Source organism: Rhinoraja longicauda, chromosome 17 (assembly GCF_053455715.1).
Source record: "Rhinoraja longicauda isolate Sanriku21f chromosome 17, sRhiLon1.1, whole genome shotgun sequence".
NCBI lineage: Eukaryota > Metazoa > Chordata > Chondrichthyes > Rajiformes > Arhynchobatidae > Rhinoraja > Rhinoraja longicauda.
Genome location: NC_135969.1, coordinates 36,215,571 through 36,236,404, shown reverse-complemented (window position 1 = coordinate 36,236,404; position 20,834 = coordinate 36,215,571). Strand labels below are relative to the sequence as shown.

General features: G+C 44.0%; 1 protein-coding gene across 1 annotated transcript in view; it reads right to left on the bottom strand.

Annotated features, from left to right (window-relative positions):
• Positions 1-20,423, bottom strand: part of mdfic2 (MyoD family inhibitor domain containing 2) — a 51,566-nt gene extending 31,143 nt beyond the window's left edge. Inside the window, exons 1-2 of the mRNA XM_078413886.1 lie at positions 20,220-20,423; positions 19,511-19,598 (exon numbers count right to left, since the gene is read on the bottom strand). Coding sequence (XP_078270012.1) covers positions 19,511-19,598 — 88 coding nt within the window. The 5' untranslated portion in view covers positions 20,220-20,423. The remainder of the gene's footprint in view (positions 1-19,510; positions 19,599-20,219) is intronic.
• Between the last annotated feature and the right edge of the window lie 411 nt (positions 20,424-20,834).

Here is a 20,834-nt window from a genome sequence, read left to right as displayed (position 1 = left end):
CAATGTTGGGGGAGTCCAGAACCAGGGGCCACAGTTTAAGAATAAGGGGTAGGCCATTTAGAACGGAGATGAGGAAAAACGTTTTCAGTCAGAGAGTTGTAAATCTGTGGAATTCTCTGCCTCAGAAGGCAGTGGAGGCCAATTCTCTGAATGCATTCAAGAGAGAGCTAGATAGAGCTCTTAAGGATAGCAGTCAGGGGGTATGGGGAGAAGGCAGGAACGGGGTACTGATTGAGAATGATCAGCCATGATCACATTGAATGGTGGTGCTGGCTCGAAGGGCCGAATGGCCTCCTCCTGCACCTATTGTCTATTGTCTATAATTATATCATTCTCAGAGCCTCTCAAAAATGTTATTAATAAAGATTTCCAAAAATTTGATCTGCAATAGGGATTAGACTTTAGCCCTTTTTCTTTGCTGGCACGTTTTCATGTACACGTTCAGCCTGAGGTAGGTTAACCGACAGAGGGAGTAAAACAAAGGTGAGGATCAAGCTAAAGAGCGCACAGATGGACGAACGCAAAGAGTCAAAATGAGCGGCACGGTGGCGTAGCGGTAGAGTTGCTACCTTACAGCGCCAGAGACCCGGGTTCGATCCTGACCACAGGTGCTTGACTGTACGGAATTTGTACGTTCTCCCCGTGACCTGCGTGGGTTTTCTCCAAGATCTTCAGTTTCCTCCCGCACTCCAAAGACGTGCAGGTTTGTGGGTTGATTGGCCTGGTATAAATGTAAAATTGTCCGTGGTGCGTGTTGGGTAGTGTTATTGAGCGGGGATCGCTGGTCGGTGCGGGCTCGGTGGGCCAAAATGCCTGTTTCCGCGCTGTATCTCTAAAACTAAAAAAAAAACGAACTCAATCAACGGGTAAACAATGACATGAAGATTCCACCGGGAGAAATACAGGACTGAGGAGTCAGCAAAAAAAAAAGATAAGGTGATGGGTACACCTGATGATAAAGCAAACTTGACATAAAGATGGCTTGAATTGATTTTTTTCAAAGTAGCAGAATAAATTGTTATGTGCTGACAGATATGGAAGAACTGTGTTTGAAAGCTGCCCTGACTGATGTGGGGGGGGGGGGGGGAGGGGGGAATCTCTTCTCTTTGATGACTATAATGATCCCATGCAAAATGTATTTCTAGTGGGTGTGAATTTTCAGCATAAAATTGATCGCACAGTGGCACTCAACTAGCAATCACTTTCTGACAGTTTGTGAGGACAATTGATGAAGGGAATAGAAGTGTCATCTTGATGCTGCTTGAGAATACTTTGAATACTGTGCGCCAGGTGGAGGCACACTGTTGAGCTCTGACATTGTTGCGCTATTACCCGACATTGGAATTAGTCCAGACTTGTCGTTATTTCTTCAAAGTCAATTCACAAATGACAAGCTTGGGCTGTTCAGATCTAACATTTGTTGGGCTTTTGGGTAGGATTTGGCTTCCCATTTGTCACCACAGACAAGGTATTAGTTAACAGGAGCGTGCGATCCATTTTAAATAAACATTTGTACTGCCGCTTCCTGAAAGGCATTCTTTGACAATCTCAACGTTGAAGCCTGAAGGATGTATCAGTACCTGAAAGGCACTTCCAGTCGAGTCAAGCAAAAATTGCAATTGACTCTGTACCAATCTATATCTAGTTCACTGTGCAACCCGAGTAGGACAACCTGTTTGTGAGGTTAATTTATAAAGATTACGGTAGATACTTGGAGAGCACAGTTCCTGAACAAAATAGGTTTTTTTAAGCCTACCTGAGCCATTGGACTCGAGCCATTTGTCTCAATTTTTCAGCTCTTGCCTCTCTTGTTTTTAAATGTAAATTGTTTTCCTCACCACAAAAACTCAATTCAAACTCTAAGATGGTTAAGTTTATGTTTAAATTAAACAATAATGTTGAAGGCACTTGAGCCTGACCAGCTTGTTCCCTGTCTGATGATTTTCTTGGAGTGTTTACACACATAAGATAGAATTAGGTATCATCTCAAGGAATGCACGTAAATTTGGAGAGCACTATCCTGAAACAAAAGTGTTTTTATTTAAAACCTACCTCTTAGACAAGTGTCTGAATTTTTTCAGCTCCCTCTCTTCCTTTTAAATGTAAATTGTCTTCCTCACCACTAATATCAATTCAAACTTTTTTTAAAAGATGTTTGTTTTAATTAAGCATTAATGTTGAAGACACCTGAGGCTCTGACCCACTTGTTATGATTTTAGACTTAAGAATTTAGAGATACAGCGTGGAAACAAGACCCTCGGCCCACTGAGTCCACGCCGACCGGCGATCACCCCGTACACTAGCACTATCCTACGCACTGGGGACAATTTACAAGCCAATTAACCTACAAACCTGTACGTCTTTGGAGTGTGGGGGGAAACTGGAGCACCCGGAGAAAACCCATGCGGTCACGGGCAGAACGTACAAACTCCGCACAAACACCACTCGTAGTCAGGATCGAACCCGGGTCTCTGGCGCTGTGAGGCAGGAACTACCGCTGCGCCATCTTTCGTGGCATGTTTGCACGCAGAAGATAGAACGAATTTCCATCTCAAAACAGCCAGAGATGGTATCACAGGTATTCTGGACAATGAAGATGTTTTTGCCATATGTTTAATTTATTGGCATTTACAAGCACAAATGTGCTCCTGTGCAGACACAATGGTTCATCTCTGTGAAGTAAGTCATTAAACAGTTTCTTCAATGCGGAGATGATATGCGCTGAAACACAGCTTTACGCGCCCACTGTAGTACAATTGTGATTAGAAGTTGATTAAAATACAAATGCAGAAGAGCCGATTTTTTTTCCCAGCCTGTAAGAGAAATCCATTTATAGGTGAATGATGGATTAACATTTGGAAAGGTAAAAACAAGGCCATTAATCTATTTAATTGTATACTGTGTGGATGGAGTGCACAATTATACAGAAATTACTATTATTATATGCCTCGAGGAACAAGTATTCACAGAAATTAATGGTGGAACATCTAGCTTTTACAGCCTTATTTTAAGTAGAATATAATATGATGTTTACTTGAATTGATTAGTTGTCTAACACCACAGCAACATTTGTTAAGATGTATTACTATTGACAGAAAGATATTGCAGGCTAAAATCAATAGAGGTGCAAACCACTACCTAAAAAGGACACGTACTGGAAAAAAAATTCTTATTAAAATAAAGAAATATACTTGCAGCACAAAGTTTTAATGAAAATCTAGGTTTTATTCCAAAGCTTTGGTTTAGTTTGGTTTAGTTTAGTTTAGAGATACAGCGCGGAAACAGGCCCTTCTGCCCACCAAGTCCGCACTGACCAGCGATCCCCGCACATTAACACTATCCTACACTAGGGACACTTTTTTAAAAACATGTACCGCAAGACAATTAACCTACAAACCTGGTAGGAATGGGTGACGTTTCGGCAGGAGACAGGCTATTGAGGGCGTGCAGCGTAGGTTCACTAGGTTAATTCCCGGAATGGCGGGACTGTCGTATGTTGAAAGGCTGGAGCAATTAGGCTTGTATACACTGGAATTAAGAAGGATGAGAGGGGATCTTATTGAAACATATAAGATAATTAGGGGATTGGACACATTAGAGGCAGGAAACATGTTCCCAATGTTGGGGGAGTCCAGAACAAGGGGCCACAGTTTAAGAATAAGGGGTAGGCCATTTAGAACGGAGATGAGGAAGAACTTTTTCAGTCAGAGAGTTGTGAAGGTGTGGAATTCTCTGCCTCAGAAGGCAGTGGAGGCCAGTTCGTTGGATGCTTTCAAGAGAGAGCTGGATAGAGCTCTTAAGGATAGCGGAGTGAGGGGGTATGGGGAGATGGCAGGAACGGGGTACTGATTGCGAGTGATCAGCCATGATCGCATTGAATGGCGGTGCTGGCTTGAAGGGCTGAATGGCCTACTCCTGCACCTATTGTCTATTGTCTATTGTCTATTGAGACCATTCGTCAGACCCAACCCGACCCGGGCCGACGTCTCGACCCGAAATGTCACCCATTTCTTCTCTCCAGAGATGCTGCCTAAACCCACTGAGTTACTCCAACATTTTGTGTCCACCTTCGATTTAAACCAGCATCTGCAGTTCCTTCCTACACAATCTACAAACCTGTATATCCTTGTGTTGGGGATCATTTCTGGTAAGGAACACAGGGTAGTTTAAAGGTATTACTAAGTATTATTCCAAAAAAGCCAAATTTCAGCTTAGTTTTAAAACCAGATTACATCAAATGCATATTCTGTTTTGTAAACACCATCAAAATATGACTTTCATTGCACGAAAGATTGCTTGTTGGTTCACGCTGTGTAATATCAGTGCACACAATGAATGCATTTTACTCTGACCTACTTTTTAATTCTAATGGTTAGTGGCTTTGAGTTGGATGGGAAAATAAGATTATAAACCTCAAATTGGCTACCTCTGGGTTAATGGAGTTTGATATAATAGTTGTGCGGCCAATCTCAGGAAAGCAAGCAGGCAAGTGTGTATTCATTTTTGCAGGCTTTTTATTTCTCTCTGCAATCTCTGACTCTCTCTCTCTTCATTCTCCATCTCATTCTCAATCTTAGACTGCCATGATCTCTCTCTCTCTCTTTACACAGTCCCCTCTCATCATTCCTTCATTCACTCCTCCTCACCATAACCATTACCATCCTCTGCTACCAAAAAGCAGCGGCTCGTTGGTCTAGGGGCATGATTCTCACTTCGGGTGCGAGAGGTCCCTGGTTCAAATCCTGGACGAGCACCCTTTGGGGCTCAGCGGTAGAGTTGCTGCCTGACAGCGCCAGAGACCCGTATTCGATCCTGACTACGGGTGAGTTTGCACAAGAGCTAGATAGAGCTCTTAAGGATAGCGGAGTCAGGGGGTATGGGGAGAAGGCAGGAACGGGGTACTGATTGAGAATGATCAGCCATGATCACATTGAATGGTGGTGCTGGCTCGAGGGGCCGAATGGCCTACTCCTGCACTTATTGTCTATTGTCTATTTTCTCCGTGACCTCAGTGGGGTTTCTCCTGGAAGCTCTGGTTTCCTCCCACACTCCAAAGACATACAGGTTTGTAGGTTAATTGGCTTGGTATCAATGTAAATTGTCCCTAGTGTGTGTTGGATAGTGTTAGTGTGCGGGGATCGCTGGTCGGTGCAGACTCGGTGGGCCAAAGGGCCTGTTTTCCTGCGGTATCTCTAAACTAAACTAAAAAAAAATCTCTCTTCCTCTCAGAGGAAGTCACACAACTGGAAGGGTGAAAGGATAAAAACTCCTGCTATTAATTTCTGGAGGATGTTCAGGAATCTTTACCTTGAATTGTCCCCCATTATTTACAAAGAAAACTTCTTAAGTAGACCGGAGACATGAGAAACTGCAGATGCTGGAACCTTAAGCAAAAAAAAACAAAGTGCTGGAAGTAATCAGCAGGTCAGGCAACATCTGTGGGGAAAATGGATAGATGATGTTTTGGGTCAAGACCCTTCTTCAGATTGATTGGAACGGGGGGTTGTGGCGGCGTGGGGAGGGGGGGGGGGGCGGTTGGAAGAGGGGGGAAGAAAGCTGGAAAAGAGATGAGGGTGGGCCAAAACCTGACAAGCGATGGCAGAGAGGTGGGTTCGGCTGTCGACGGGGGCACTGGCCGATGGACGAGGATGGACCACATGGAAGTGAGGACGCGGCTGCCGAGGAAAGGAACAAGGGAGGACCCGGCTTGGGGGGACCGCCATAAGAGAGGGGGAAGAGCAACAAGGACCCGGCGTGGGGGAGACTGCCGTGAGAGAGGGGGAAGGGCAACGAGGACCCGGCGTGGGGGGGACTGCCGTGAGAGAGGGGGAAGAACAAAGGGGGATCTGGCGTGGGAGGAAGGGGGGAGAATTGTAACTTTGTAAGTGCCCTAATAGGCGACTATTTGCACACCGTGACATGGTTTGCAAGCAAAGAATTTCTTGCACTGTGACTTGTGACATGTGACAATCAATTATTCAATTTAATTCAATTCAAGTTTTCATCTAGTTTAGAGTTTACAGCACGGAAACAGGCCCTTCGGCCCACCGAGTCCGCACCGCCCAGCGATCCCCATCCTACACACACTTGGGACAATTTACACATACACCAAGCCAATTAACCTACAAACCTGTACGTCTTTGGAGAGTGGAAGGAAACCGAAGATCTCGGAGAAAACCCACGCGTGGTCACGGGGAGGACGTACAAACTCCGTACAGACGGCGCCCGTAGTCGGGATCGAACCTGGGTCTCCGGAGCTGCAAGCACTGTAAAGCAGCAACTCTACCACTGACAGACGAATACAGGCAAGGGGTGGGTGGTGATTAGTGGATGGGTGGAGCAAGTGATAATAGCTAGGGGTAAAAAGGAGACAAAGGGGCTTTAGATAAGGATAGGAGTGGCAGGGTGCAGTCACCGGGCGTCGCATATTAGTCAAGTGTCTAACTAAGCAAATAGAACTCTCGGCTTTCTTAAAAGAAATGTTCACGCATGTAGTACATCCGTCAAAGAGAACGCCGACAAGTCCTTGGTCAGGCCCAAACTGGAGTATTGTGGAGCCCTATGGGATCTTTTCAACCACAACAACAGGATCACCCTGGAAAAAGTACAACGCCGAGCAGTCCACTTTGAATGTAATGACTACAAGCGCAAATCAAGCGTGAATAATATGCTGACTTCTCTCGGATGGGACACCCCTAGAGCTCAGCAGAATCAGGCTAAGACTTATTGCAATTTACAAAGAGATTCACAAAATCACGCCATCAAATCTTCCATCATCCCAGAGCACCAACTGCCATGAAACGAGGCAAAATACCGGTCCCTACTTTTTCAGTCAGAGAGTTGTGAATCTGTGGAATTCTCTGCCTCAGAAGGCAGTGGAGGCCAATTCTCTGAATGCATTCAAGAGAGAGCTGGATAGAGGTCTTAAGGATAGTGGAGTCAGGGGGTGTGGGGAGAAGGCAGGAACGGGGTACTGATTGAGAATGATCAGCCATGATCACATTGAATGGCGGTGCTGGCTCGAAGGGCCGAATGGCCTCCTCCTGCACCTATTGTCTATTGTCTATCATCAACTCGCTGAATTTCAATAAACTTTGCTCCAATATTCCCGTTACCCAAGGAGGGCGGCACGGTAGCGCAGCGGTAGAGTTGCTGCTTTACAGCGAATGCAGCGCCGGAGACTCAGGTTCGATCCTGACTACGGGTGCTGCACTGTAAGGAGTTTGTACGTTCTCCCCGTGACCTGCGTGGGTTTTCTCCGAGATCTTCGGTTTCCTCCCACACTCCAAAGACGTACAGGTATGTAGGTTAATTGGCTGGGTAAATGTAAAAATTGTCCCTAGTGGGTGTAGGATAGTGTTAATGTACGGGGATCGCTGGGCGGCACGGACTTGGAGGGCCGAAAAAAGGCCTGTTTCCGGTTGTATGTATATAATATGATATGACGATAAGGGACTGGAATATGTTACCACCCAACACATGCGCCGCTCCCGAAGTCAAGTCATTTAAAAAGAGGATTGAGCAACTAGATCTCCTCAACTTGGTCAAAAAGACCCACTTCAAAATTCAATCACTACTCTACTCACTCCGACCTGCGCGAGATAACCACTCATGAGGTGTTTGCGCAGTAACCAACCAGAACCAGAAGTGAGTGTGGAGAATGTTAGACAATAGACAATAGGTGCAGGAGTAGGCCATTCGGCCCTTCGAACCAGCACCACCATTCAATGTGATTATGGCTGATCATTCTCAATCAGTACCCCGTTCTCCCGATACCCCCTGACTCCGCTATCCTTAAGAGCTCTATCTAGCTCTCTCTTGAATGCATTCAGAGAACTGGCCCCCACTGCCTTCTAAAGCAGAGAATTCCACAGATTTACAACTCTCTGACTGAAAACGTTTTTCCTCATCTCAGTTCTAAATGGCCTACCCCTTATTCTTAAACTGTGGCCCCAGGTTCTGGACTCCCCCAACATTGGGAACATGTTTCCTGCCTCTAACGTGTCCAACCCCTTAATAATCTTATATGTTTCGATAAGATCCCCTCTCATCCTTCTAAATTGGAGATTAGAGGCCATCTACGAGGGAGTTGAGGGATTGGAACCCACTGGACTTTCTGTGTAGGGAGATAAGACCTGCTGCCTGCATGGTCAGCTTGTGGCACTTGGAAACCACATCTATGGTGTTCTCAAAGTGCAGGAAGGAACTGCAGATGCTGGTTTACACCAAAGATAGACACAAAATGCTGTAGTAACTCAGCGGGACAGGCAGCATCTCTGGAGGGAAGGAATGGGTGTCGTTTTAGATCTGAAGAAGGGTCCCAACCCGAAATGTCACCCATTTCATCTCTAGACATGCGAGTTATTCCAGCATTTTATGTCTATCAATGGTGTTCTCAAGTTCACATCTTGCACGGTCGTGAAACGTCTCCTGCTTTGGTCCCCATTTCACTGCTGGAAGTCAGTGGCACCACCAAGAAGACCAGGCCATGGTGCTGAATGATCCTGGAACCTGGCATGAAGGACCTTGCTCCTCGTGTAGATCCTTTCCATTCAGGCATCAAGGTGTGGGCCGGCCTTTAGTAATGTGAGCCCATGTTGCTCACTCCCTGCCCTGATGAATATAAGGCCACGTGCAGAAGTGATAAGTTGTGCAGGCCCCTTCAACACCATGGCTGCATAACTACCAGCCACCCCCGTGACAAAAATAAACCAGAAGGGTTAGTGGGCCGTGCATTTCCCACAAAAGGAAATATGGAAGGGCTGCACAGTGGCACAGCAGTTGAGTTGCTGCCTTACAATGCCAGAGACCCGGGTTCAATCCTGAATACGGGTGCTGTCTATACAGAGTTTGTACCCCCTGTGACCCCATGGGTTTTCTCCGGGTGCTCCGGTTTTCTCCTACGTTCCAAAGGTTTCTAAAATTGTCGCGCTATCGTGTACCGTTTCGGCTGTAGTTCAGGAACAAACAAACAAACAAATGAGAGTTTTAGTATATAGATATAGAACAAATGAATGAAAGATATGCAAAAAGTAATGACGATCAAGGAAAAGTGGAGCCCACAATGATTCATAGTTTGCTGTGGGCTAGGTGTTAATGAGTTGCACAGATAGTGAAACTCACCAGGACGACAGTGAAACTAGTACGAGGTTTGTAGGTTAATTGGCTTCTGTAAATTGAAAATTGTCCCCAGTGTGCAGGATAGTGCTAGTGCACGGGTAATCGCTGATCAGCATGGACGCGGTGGGCCGAAGGGCCTGTTTCCATGCTGTATCTCTCTAAACTCTCACTATACATTCTTAAAACAGTGCAAAGAATCAATGCAGTACTATTTAACGGTATTTTTTGGTAAAACATTGAATTTCTAGGCCTTGTTTTGATCGGTAGCTTATCAAGTTGTTATATTACTTTTAAAGATCTATGTATTTGAACTCTCATGTTTCTCTGCTCAATTACACTTTTTACAAAGTCAGACCACATAGAGCATGGTCTTACCTTAATATCACCAAATAGTATCATTTAAAATTCCACATATTTCGCTTGGGCAGCTTACCACCCAGCAATATGAATATTGATTTCTCTAACTTCAAATAACCCTTGCATTCCGTCTCTCTCCATCCCTCACCCACCCTAGTCTTCGTACTAGTTTCACTGTCGTCCTGGTGAGTTTCACTATCTGTGCAACTCATTAATACCCAGCTCACAGCAAACTATGGATCATTGTGGGCTCCACTTTTCCCTGATCGTCATTACTTTTTGCATATCTTTCATTCATTTGTGCTATATCTATATACTAAAACTCACGTTTGTTTGTTTGTTCCTGAACTAAAGCCGAAACGGTACACGATAGCGTGACAATTTTAGGTCCACCGTATTCACCGTCGTCCCTTTGGTGCTAATGGAAGAAGTTTCATTGAAATCGGTGTTATATTTTTTAAGTTATTCACATTTTAAAGTTTAAATCTATCTCCTAGGGAGGGAGGGGGGATTGGAGGGGGGATTGGAGGGGGGAGGGAGGGAGTGGGGGAGGAGGGGGGATAAGGAGGGTTGAGGGGGTAGAGTGGGGAGGAAGGGGAGAGGGGAAGGGGAGGGGGAAGGGGAGAGGGGAGGAGGGAGGGGGGAGGGGGTGATGGAGGGATGGGGAGAGTGAGAGGAGAGGGTACTGCACCAATGCAGGAGAGGTTTGGGCCCAACGGGTCCACTTGGTCTAGTCTCTCTCTATAATCGCTGTCTACATCTCTCATTTCCCTTTCCCCTGACTCTCAGTCTGACCCTATTCCTTTTCTCCAGGGATGCTGCCTGACCCGTTGAGTTACTCCAACGTTTTGTGGCCATTTTAATTTAACATTACTGTGCATGGAATTCCAGTGCGTTTGCCCATTTAACCAACCTGCCTTTGTCATGATGACGTCTACACCTACAAACCTTGAGACCAACTAATGCTCTGCCAACTTTTGTATTATCTGCAGACTTTCTAATACTGCTCTGCGCTCCTTGTTTTGGTGAGTTCATAAATAAATGATATCAAGCGTAATGCATCTCCAATGCATTTCCCTTGGCAAACAACACCGCAAACCACAGCTCAATTTGAATACATCCATTCTGCCCCATCCTTTGCTCCCTGGCACCAAACCAAATCCATATTCACACTCACATTTTTTGTTTTAATTACATGGACTTCTATTTTCTGAAAAAAATGTTCCATTTGGCTTTGGTCATATCTCCCTAAAACACCACAGGCACATCTATTGCAGAACCCTGATTTTTTTTTTAACTTCAGGAGACAACACTGTTCATGAGTGGTTTTCCTTTAACAATGAGTCGGTTTTCTCTGATTAACCCCTGCTTTTCCAGATGGAAGCAGTGAGTTTAATGGCTAATAATGCCAATAATAATAGCTGTCCAATGATGTGCCCGCCAGCAATGACTGACTTGCATACGGTTTACCGTTGAGCAACTTGCACACGATTTAATGCTGGGGGTGGTACAGTGGCACAGTGGTAGTGTTGCCGCCTTACTCTGCCTCCCCTTGACCTGTGTGAGTTTTCTCCGAGTGCTCCGGTTTCCTCCCACACTCCAAAGACACACGGGTTTGTAGGCTAATTGGCTTGGTAAAATTGTAAATTGTCCCTAGTGTGTCTAGAATAGTGCCAGTGTATGGGGATCGCTGGTCGGCACGGACTCGGTGGGCCGATGGGCCTGTTTCCACGCTGTATCTCTAAACTAAACTAAACTAAAATCCTGGATTGCTTAAACTGTTTTTAAGTCACTGCAATCATGTCATGGTCTCACTCCACCTGAAATTCCAGCAAAAGCAGGTATACATTTAATTGCCAACATTTGCTAATTCTGATCTTTTCCTCTATCTGGTAACTGCAAAGTTTGAAATACTAAATTAAATTGTTGTAGGATAATTGTTGGAAAAAAAAAAGACTAAATCACTAAATTGAGAAGTTTTGACAAAAAAAATTTGAAATTCAGTGCTTCTACCAATTTCTGATTATTTTTAAACTTCAATGATATGACAATTACATTTATATAAAAGGCATCACATCACCATTCATTAACCTTTTTGAATGCTCTATCATCATCAGCCAATTGTCAGAGTCTTTCACCTTTACATGTTTGATGGTAATTCTTCTGTGGGAATTTGTGAAATGAATAGAAGTTAAGTATTATACTTAATTGAAAAGAAACTATTATAACTTAAACTGCTTATATAAAAAAACCATTATCCTTATAGACGATAATTGATAATTGCTAACTGTAAAAAAATTAAACTCTATTTTTCATGATTTATCAGGACTTGCTTATAACCCATTGATATAAAGCTAGTGCAGTCACCTATTACTTCATGAAGTGGAGAAAGTTTCAAATATTATGGTCACCATGTTATGAATACTAAACATACAAGGCCTTCACCTCGAAGTACATGGCAGAAGCCATATCAGGCATAATTTATCAGGTATGTAGCAAATCTGGACTCTGTAGGTCAGCATTTAACAATAGCTGGTTTTCCAACTAGATTTGTTGATAAACCTGTGAGAAAATAGCTGTACATGACAATACCTGCCATACAACCTTCGACCTTTTACACCCTCCCCCTCCCCTTTACCTGTGTCCACCTATCACTCGCCTGGCTTTGTCCTGCCCCTCATCCCTTCCAGCTGAACTACTATCTACCTCATTGGAGGCCCTCAGACTATCTTTGATCAGACTTGACTGGCTTTATCTAGCACTACACGTTATTCACGTTATTCCCTTTATCATGTACCTGTACACTCTGGACGGCTCAATTGTAATCACGTGTTGTCTTTCCGCTGACAGGATAGCATGCAACAAAAGCTTTTCACTGTACCTCGATACACGTGAGAATAAACTCAACTAAACTCAGTTAGTCGGAAGAAGGGTCCCAACCCAAAACGTCACCTTTCCATGTTCTCCAAAGTGCTGTAAAGCAGCATCTGCATTTCCTTCCCTCTACCATAAAAGAATTTCCTGTTATAAGCAAATACATTAAGTGGTTTCAACTGTATAAATTAGTTGCCTTCTGCTGACACTTCCATAAATCAAACATTAAAAAAAACCATGTTGCTATATAGAGATTTTAATCTTGAATACTGATACTTAACAACATGAAATTTTCACCTGGAGAGGAGTGACAAAATGAATCATAATTTCTAGCTTCCAGCAATATTTTATAAAAAGAACGGGCATAGTTGCCATTTTTGGACATTTACCAATATTACTGCAGTGTGCAGACTAAGTACATTTTGTCTCTCCTTGTTCTAATGCTACTTAATCCATTTACGCTGCAGATGCTGGCTAGAATTCTGTGATATCTACACATTTCTTTGTAAATGCTTTCAGCCCGATAATGGGCAGCTTGGACATCACATGCTTTTAGATGTCTGCATGGCAAGAAACCAAACTAATCCATTTCTGACCCATAAACTAAAAGTACAAGCATTGCACATCTTGTAAATTTAAAAGAATAAAACGTCCTGGAGGTACTCGGTGGGTAAGGCAGCATCCGCAGAGAGAGAACTTTGTTTGTTTCAGGTCCGCGGGTCTTTTATCAGAATTGGGAAAATGAGGAGTTAGTCCGTGGGGCTGGAACAGATGGAATGGCGGCACGGTGGTGCAGTGGTAAAGTTGCTGCCTCACAACGCCAGGGTGCTGTTTGTACAGAGTTTGTACATTCTCCCCGTGTCCATGTGGGTTTTCTCAAGAATGCTCTGGTTTCATTGCATACTCCAAAGATTTGTAGGTTAATTGGCTTCAGCAGGTGTAAAAAAAAATGTCATTAATGTATAGGACAGTGTTAGTGTACGGTGTGATTGCTGGTCAGCACGGACTCAGTGGACCGAAGGGCCTGTTTCCGCACTGTATCTCGAAAGTCTAAAGAGCGAACAGAGGAAAGGTTTAGGATGATGTGGAAACTAAGTGCTGAAAATTTAAAAGAAAGGAGATACTCAGCAGATCAGGTACCTTCTGCGGAGGGAGAAAAAAAACGAGTCCATGTTGTGGATCGATAACATCAGAACTGTAGCCGGAGTCCGAAACGAAAGACAAGGTGGTGTTCCTTGAACGTAGAAACAAAGAACTAAATGTGCTGGCTTAAAAAAACAAGGACACAAAGTGCTGGAGTAACTCAGGTCAGGCAGCATCCCTGGAGAACATAGATCGGTGGTGTTTAGGGTTGGCACTCGAAGGGTCCTGAGCCAAAACGTCGCCTATCCACGTCCTCCTGGGATGTTGCCTGACCTCTGTGTCCTTTTCTGGTAGACACATTGTTTCAGCCTGGTCTTGGTCCACCGAACATATTTCTTCCTTGCTGGACTCTTCTTGTCCAGTCCCTTTCCACGTCCATTGTGGGGCAAAGGGCTCGTTCCTGTGCTGCACTGTTCAATGTTTCACATTCATGATATTTCAAATGCCCACTCCACTTTGACAATGTCCAGTTTCCTGGCCACCACCAACTTATGTTCACCATGGATTCCAATTCTTCTACATCTCCATCCTATAGCAGGAAGGTCTTCCTTAAAAGAATATTCCATTCCCCCTTTGCCACTGCCCTAATTTTACTGGCTAAACGTGTTCTCGTGTTAACCAACAAGAGTATAGCACCTTTTCTTAAATGGCACCATCAGCATCTGTGGCACCAGTTCCTTGTGTTCTCCACCCTATTGCAGATTCTCCCCTTGCTCTTTCCACCCTTCCTCATTTATGCAGTTTTAAACATGTCTTTTATCACCTTTTGGATTCTGATGAAAGACCATAGGCCTGATATATTAAGATTTAGATTTTAGATTTAGAGATACAGCGCAGAAACAGGCCCTTCGGCCCACCGGGTCCGCGCCGCCCAGCGATCCCCGCACATTAACACTATCCTACACCCACTAGGGACAATTTTTACATTTGCCCAGCCAATTAACCTACAAACCTCTACGTCTTTGGAGTGTGGGAGGAAACCGAAGATCTCGGAGAAAACCCACGCAGGTCACGGGGAGAACGCACAAACTCCGTACAGTACAGCACCCGTAGTCAGGATCGAACCTGAGTCTCCGGCGCTGCATTCGCTGTAAGGCAGCAACTCTACCACAGATGTGTCCTCTCCTGCTCCACTGAGGTTTTCACCATTTTCTGTTTCTATATCACACTTCTGGCCAGTGTTTAGCTTGGTTTAGAGATTCAGAATGGAAGCAGACCATTCAGCCCACCGAGTCCACACTGACCAACCATCACCCATATGCCGCTCCTATCCTATCCTACATAAGATGCTCGGGACAATTTACAGAAGCGAATTAATTTACAAACCTGTACCTCTCTGGAGTGCGGTGGGAAACTGGAGCACCCGGAGAAAACCCACGCGGTCACGGGGTGAACGTACAAACTCCACACAGACAGCACCCATAGTAAGGATCAAACTCGGGTTTCTGGCACTGTAAGGCAACAACTCTACTGCTGCGCACTGTGCCACACCATATGCAAATAAACCTTACCTTTGGTGTTTATAATGTATTCCAAGAAACATTTGTAAGGCAGTATGTAAGGAAGATATTGTGAAAGGTTTTTCTTATATTCACGAGTTTCTCATGAGTCAAGAATACAAAGGCATTTTGTCTACTCCAACGTCTTTCATCCATGCCATAAATTTTACAATCCACGTGATGGTACATGTCATATTTTTGTCTTCCGACCCAGAGTTGCAAACCAGGCTCTCTCCCAGCTCCATCCAAATTACACTTCTATCTTCTGAAGCAACCTGCAGCATCAGGAATCTGAAGAAGGGTCTCGACCCGAAACGTCGCCCATTCCTTCTCTCCTGAGATGCTGCCTGACCTGCTGAGTTTCTCCAGCATTTTGTGAATAAATGCAGCATGGGGAACGATCATTTCAATTCTCCCACCTCTTACATTTATGAGTATTCTGTTAAGCTGGTTTAGAATCAATACATATTTGTTGTGCCACAGCAGTAGAGTTGCTTCCTTACAGCGCCAGAGACCCGGGTTTGATCCCGACCACGGGAGCTGTACAGAGTTTGTACGTTCTCCCCGTGAACGCATGGGTTTTCGAGGGGTGCTCCGATTTCCTCTCACTTTCCAAAGATGTACAGGCTTGTTGGTTAATTGGCTTTGGTAAAACTGTAAATTGCCCATAATTTGTAAGACAGTGTTGGTGTATGGGGTGATACAGCATGTTCTGTGCTGTATCTCAAAACTAAATTAACTAAATTTGTTTGGCCACTTAATTCTAGACAGTCTCGGGGCAAAAGTCTTTTATACTTGGTATGACACAGTCCCAGTATTACAAATATCATAGCACTAACCCATAAATGACTTTGCCTTCTGAATAGAAATATTTGTATCACTTAACCCTGGAAAATGGAATGAAAGTTGTAAAGGAATCCAACCATACATCTGAGCAAACAATATTTTTCCTCCAAAGATAGACAAGAAATGCTGGAATAACTCAGCAGGTCAGGCAGCATCTCTGGAGAAAAAGAATAGATGACGTTTCGGGTTGTCCTCCGTCTACTATGCAGTATTTGACAACTAACTACTGTGTGGGACCTCAGTGACACAAGTCAAGAGGCACTTGGAAGTATCTCCCAATACTTTGATCCATTGAGGCATTTTGATTCCAAGTCTTGGTCTTGATTGACTTAAGTTCACTGGAGAATATTTACATTGAGTTGATGACTGACTGTTTGAAGGGCTGCTCTCACTAATTCACTAACAGCCTTTGTCCCGCCCCCCTGACATCAGTCTGAAGAAGGGCCTCGACCCGAAACGTCACCCATTCCTTCTCTCCCGAGATGCTGCCTGACCTGCTGAGTTACTCTAGCAATTTGTGAATAAATACTCTCACTAATACAACTGGCAAGTTGAGGAGAAGGTACATGTAGCAGGTGTAGGAAAGAACTGCAGATGCTGGTTTGAACTGAAAATAGACACAAAAAGCCGCAGTAACTCAGCAGGCCAGACAGCATCCCTGGAGAAAAGGAATGGGTGACGTTTCGGGACGAGACCCTTCATCGGGAGGGTTCCGAGCCGAAATGTCACCCATTCTTTTTCTCCAGAGTTATTCCAGCATTTTGTGTCTATATTTGGTGAAAATCAATATCTACAGTTCTTTGTTCCCAACTTTCTTGATGCCCTTTATATAATATTTCCCTTGCCCCAACACCCTCTGAATTTCCAGAAAGAATTGCTATTTAAGTGCGAGTTGTTGCTGGCATAGTATATTGTCCATTAAATCAGTTCAACATCTAATCATATTCTCAATGGGAATCTTCATCCTTCTAGTATCCATATCGAATGGATGAATAGTTTTGTCTTGGTTATTAGCAGCAGTTCTCAAAACTTATTATCATTTTTTCTTCAGAATGTTGTGACCTCCCAGGAACATGGGATAGATTCGTGTAGGAAAATAACTGCAGATGCTGGTACAAATCGAAGGTATTTATTCACAAAATGCTGGAGTAACTCAGCAGGTCAGGCAGCATCTCAGGATTTAGATAGATAGATTTGTGTCAGTTGTCAATTTTTATCTGGATGTTCATGAAATAAAATTATTTTCTGTGCTCTGATTATGGATGGGTTTATATATACAGTAAGATATAGAGTGAAAAGCATATCATTCTATATGCTATTGTAATAGTGCATCAGAAACAGGCCCTTCGGCCCATCGGGTCCACACCGCCCAGCGATCCCCGCACACGGTGGCACGGTGGCGCAGCGGTAGAGTTGCTGCCTTACAGCGAATGCAGCGCCGAAGACAGGTTCGATCCTGACTACGGCCGCCGTCTGTATGGAGTTTGTACGTTCTCTCCGTGACCCGCGTGGGTTTTCTCCGAGATCTTCGGTTTCCTCCCACACTCCAAAGACGTACAGGTATGTAGGTTAATTGGCTGGGCAAATGTAAAAATTGTCCCTAGTGGGTGTAGGATAGTGTTAGTGTGCGGGGATCGCTGGGCGGCGTGGACCCGGTGGGCCGAAGGGCCTGTTTCTGCGCTGTATCTCTAAATCTTTTAAAAAATCTAAATCAGGGCTCATTCAACACCAAAAATATATTCCTCTGAATACTTTTAATCTGCTTTCTTAATTGCCCCTTTATCTAAACTTTCTTATCCTCCTGCCAAACATGCTTACACCAACCCCAACAGAATGAGTAAACGTATCCCATAACAAGGATATTGGTCCTGCTTCTGTTGTCACTCACCCTTGCCAAGGTCCCACTTGTCTGTCAACAATTCCTCAAGAATCTAAAAATTATTTTCTACAACATCCAACCAAAAATTCAGCGGTTCTTTCTCCCAAATTCTGTACTCGCTGCCTTTGAGGTCCTGCTTTTCAACTACTTTCCATTCTCATAAACTCCTTCACAGAGCACCCTTCCTCTTGCAATCCACGTTGTTGGTACTGATACGGGGGTCACAACTTCTGGCTGTTTACGTTCCTCATTCAAGAAACTCTGAAGCCATTAAGTGACATCCTTGACCCATCATTGTATATATTTATTTTAAGCATGCACTTCTAAACAGTGAATGACAAAATCTGTATAGGAAGGAACTGCAGATGCCGGTTTAAAGCGAAGAGAGACACAAAAAGCTGGAGTAACTCAGCGGGACAGGCAGCATCTCTGGAGAGAAGGAATGGGTGATGTTTCGGGTCGAGACCCTTCTTCAGAAAACTATTCTCCCCCTCTTCCCTTCTCTCCTCCCTCCATGGTTCATACCCTTAAATTTCTTGAGCTCACATTTATGAAGTGTACAACATTCATCATCTTGGGTTAAATAACATAGAAACATAGAAAATAGGTGCAGGAGGAGGCCATTCGGCCCTTCGAGCCAGCACCGCCATTCATTGTGATCATGGCTGATCATCCAATCAGTGACCTGTGTTCAACTTCTCCCCATATCCCTTGATTCCACTAGCCCCCAGAGCTCTATCTAACTCTCTCTTAAATTCATCCAATGATTTGGCCTCCACTGCCCACTGTGGCAGAGAATTCTACAAATTCACAACTCTCTGGGTGAAAAAGTTCCTTCTCACCTCAGTTTTAAATGCCCCCTCTTTTATTCTAAGACTGTGGCCCCTGGTTCTGGACTCCCCCAACATTGGGAACATTTTTCTTGCATCTAGCTTGTCCAGTCCTTTTCTAATTTTATTGGTCTCTATAAGATCACCTCTCATCCTTCTAAACTCCAGTGAATACAAGCCTAGTCTTTTCAATTTTTCCTCATATGACAGTCCTGCCACCTCAGGGATCAATCTCGTGAACCTACGCTGCACTGCCTCAATTACAAGGATGTCCTTCCTCAAATTAGGAGACCGAAACTGTACACAATACTCCAGATGTGGTCTCACCAAGGCCCTATACAACTGCAGAAGAACCTCTGGTGCAAAACCTCTATTTACATTACCCTTAAATATATTGTTTAAGCTGTTCTTGTATATTTGTTCACTTTTGTCATTTGTATCATGCCTGCATAAATGTTAGTATCTATCCCAATATATTTAGCTGATAAAACAATTAAGGTTCCTGGACTTACAGAAAAATAAAATGGAAACCCATTACTTATACTGAACCTTCAGCATCTGAAGAATGTAATAATATTTGCTTTCTTGAAAGCAATTATATGTATGTATGTGTTGTCCTTGTTTCTGAAAATTTCCCTGCTCCATCTCACATGAATTATACAAACATTAATGTTCTACGAAAAGTTGTAAATAAACCTTTAAATTGTTGCATGAATGTAAATCTTGTTAGAACATACATTTTGTTGTGTTTGTACATTAAAATTTAAAGAATAAATGGTGCAAAATATCCATTCATAGCAACCTAACAGGTTCAAAATAGATAACACAGTCACATTTTATTTGCTTACCTTTTAAAACTTAAATACACATCTAACTAATGCAAAATAATGTTGTGTGTTTGTTCTTCCATGCAAAATTCAGTAGTACTTCCAAAGTTAACCAGAATTGGTTCCATAACTCACCCTTATTGAGCATTGAGCAATTTTCTTTTCGATGGCCAGGGCATTCTGGAAGAATTAATTCTTTCCCATCCATTGCAAATTCAGTCATCTACAAAGGCAGGTTAATCAAGAATCAGCAAAAAAAAGCTTCAATGGATTGTAAATGGCAAAGGTCTATTTCTTTATATAAAGTAAAACTAAAAATTGTGCAATGTAAACATTCTCTGGGTTTCTTTCATAACTTTTGCTTCTTTCTATCCCCCTTCTCCTTAAGTCAACGTGTTAATGCCCAAAGAAAAATTAAGTTGCAACTTTGCAAGTTGAGGCCGGAGTTATTGCTAAATTGCACTTCTGAACAACAGTGAATTTGATCGTTTTTTATTATTTTACAGCAAAATCAAATGTATACTTTAATCAAAATTATTTACACCACACTCTTGAAATACTGGATGTCTCAATTCACTGCCAAACCGTTAGTTGCACCTTATTTATATGTACCACTAGACATTCAGAACAGGATTGGCACATATCATTCATTGCCTGTCAACAAAGAATTAGACTCCTTGTTTGACTTCACCCATTGCACAGTTTATATCAGAAATAATCATTACAAAAAAAAGTCACAAGCTGAGAGGGCATTTTAAACCAGTGAATGTAAAATATAACTACAATCTGCAAAGATGATAACAGGCATTTATTCGTATATTAATTAGTGCAGGGCGCAAAGTACCGGAGACAGCAGGGTCTTGAAGCAATGCAACTCCCTCGGTGAACAGCGCTGGGTACCCGGCCCCAGCAGTGCAGTTTGCTGCCCCAGTGCAGGAGCCCCTCTCCGCTGCAGGCTCCGTCCGCCGGCATCGCTCACCCACAGCCCGCAGACCACAGCCCGCAGCCCGGCACAGGGCGTGTACGCGGCCGCCGGGGGCGAACCAGCGGAGTGGGAGGCGGGGAGAGAGGGAGGGAGGGAGGGAGGGAGAGAGAGAGGGAGAGAGGGAGAGAAAAAGAGAGGGGGAGGGAGAGAGGGAGGGGTGAGAGAGGGAGAGAAAGAGAGGGGGAAGAGGAGAGAGAGAGGGGGACAGAGGGGGGGAGAGAGGGGGAGGGAGAAAAAAGGGAGGGGGAGAAAGAGAGAGGGGGAGAGAGAGAGAGAAGGAGGGGTGAGAGAGGGGAGGGAGGAAGAGAGAGGGGGAGAGAGGGGGGGGGAGAGAGTGGGGGAGAGGGGAGAGGGGGGAGAGAGAGAGAGGGGGAGAGAGAGAAAATAAAAAAGGAAGAGAGGACAGAAAGAAGGAAAGAGAGAAAGAGGAGGGGAAGGGAGGATGAAAAAAGAGAGAGGAGGAAGGGAAGGAAA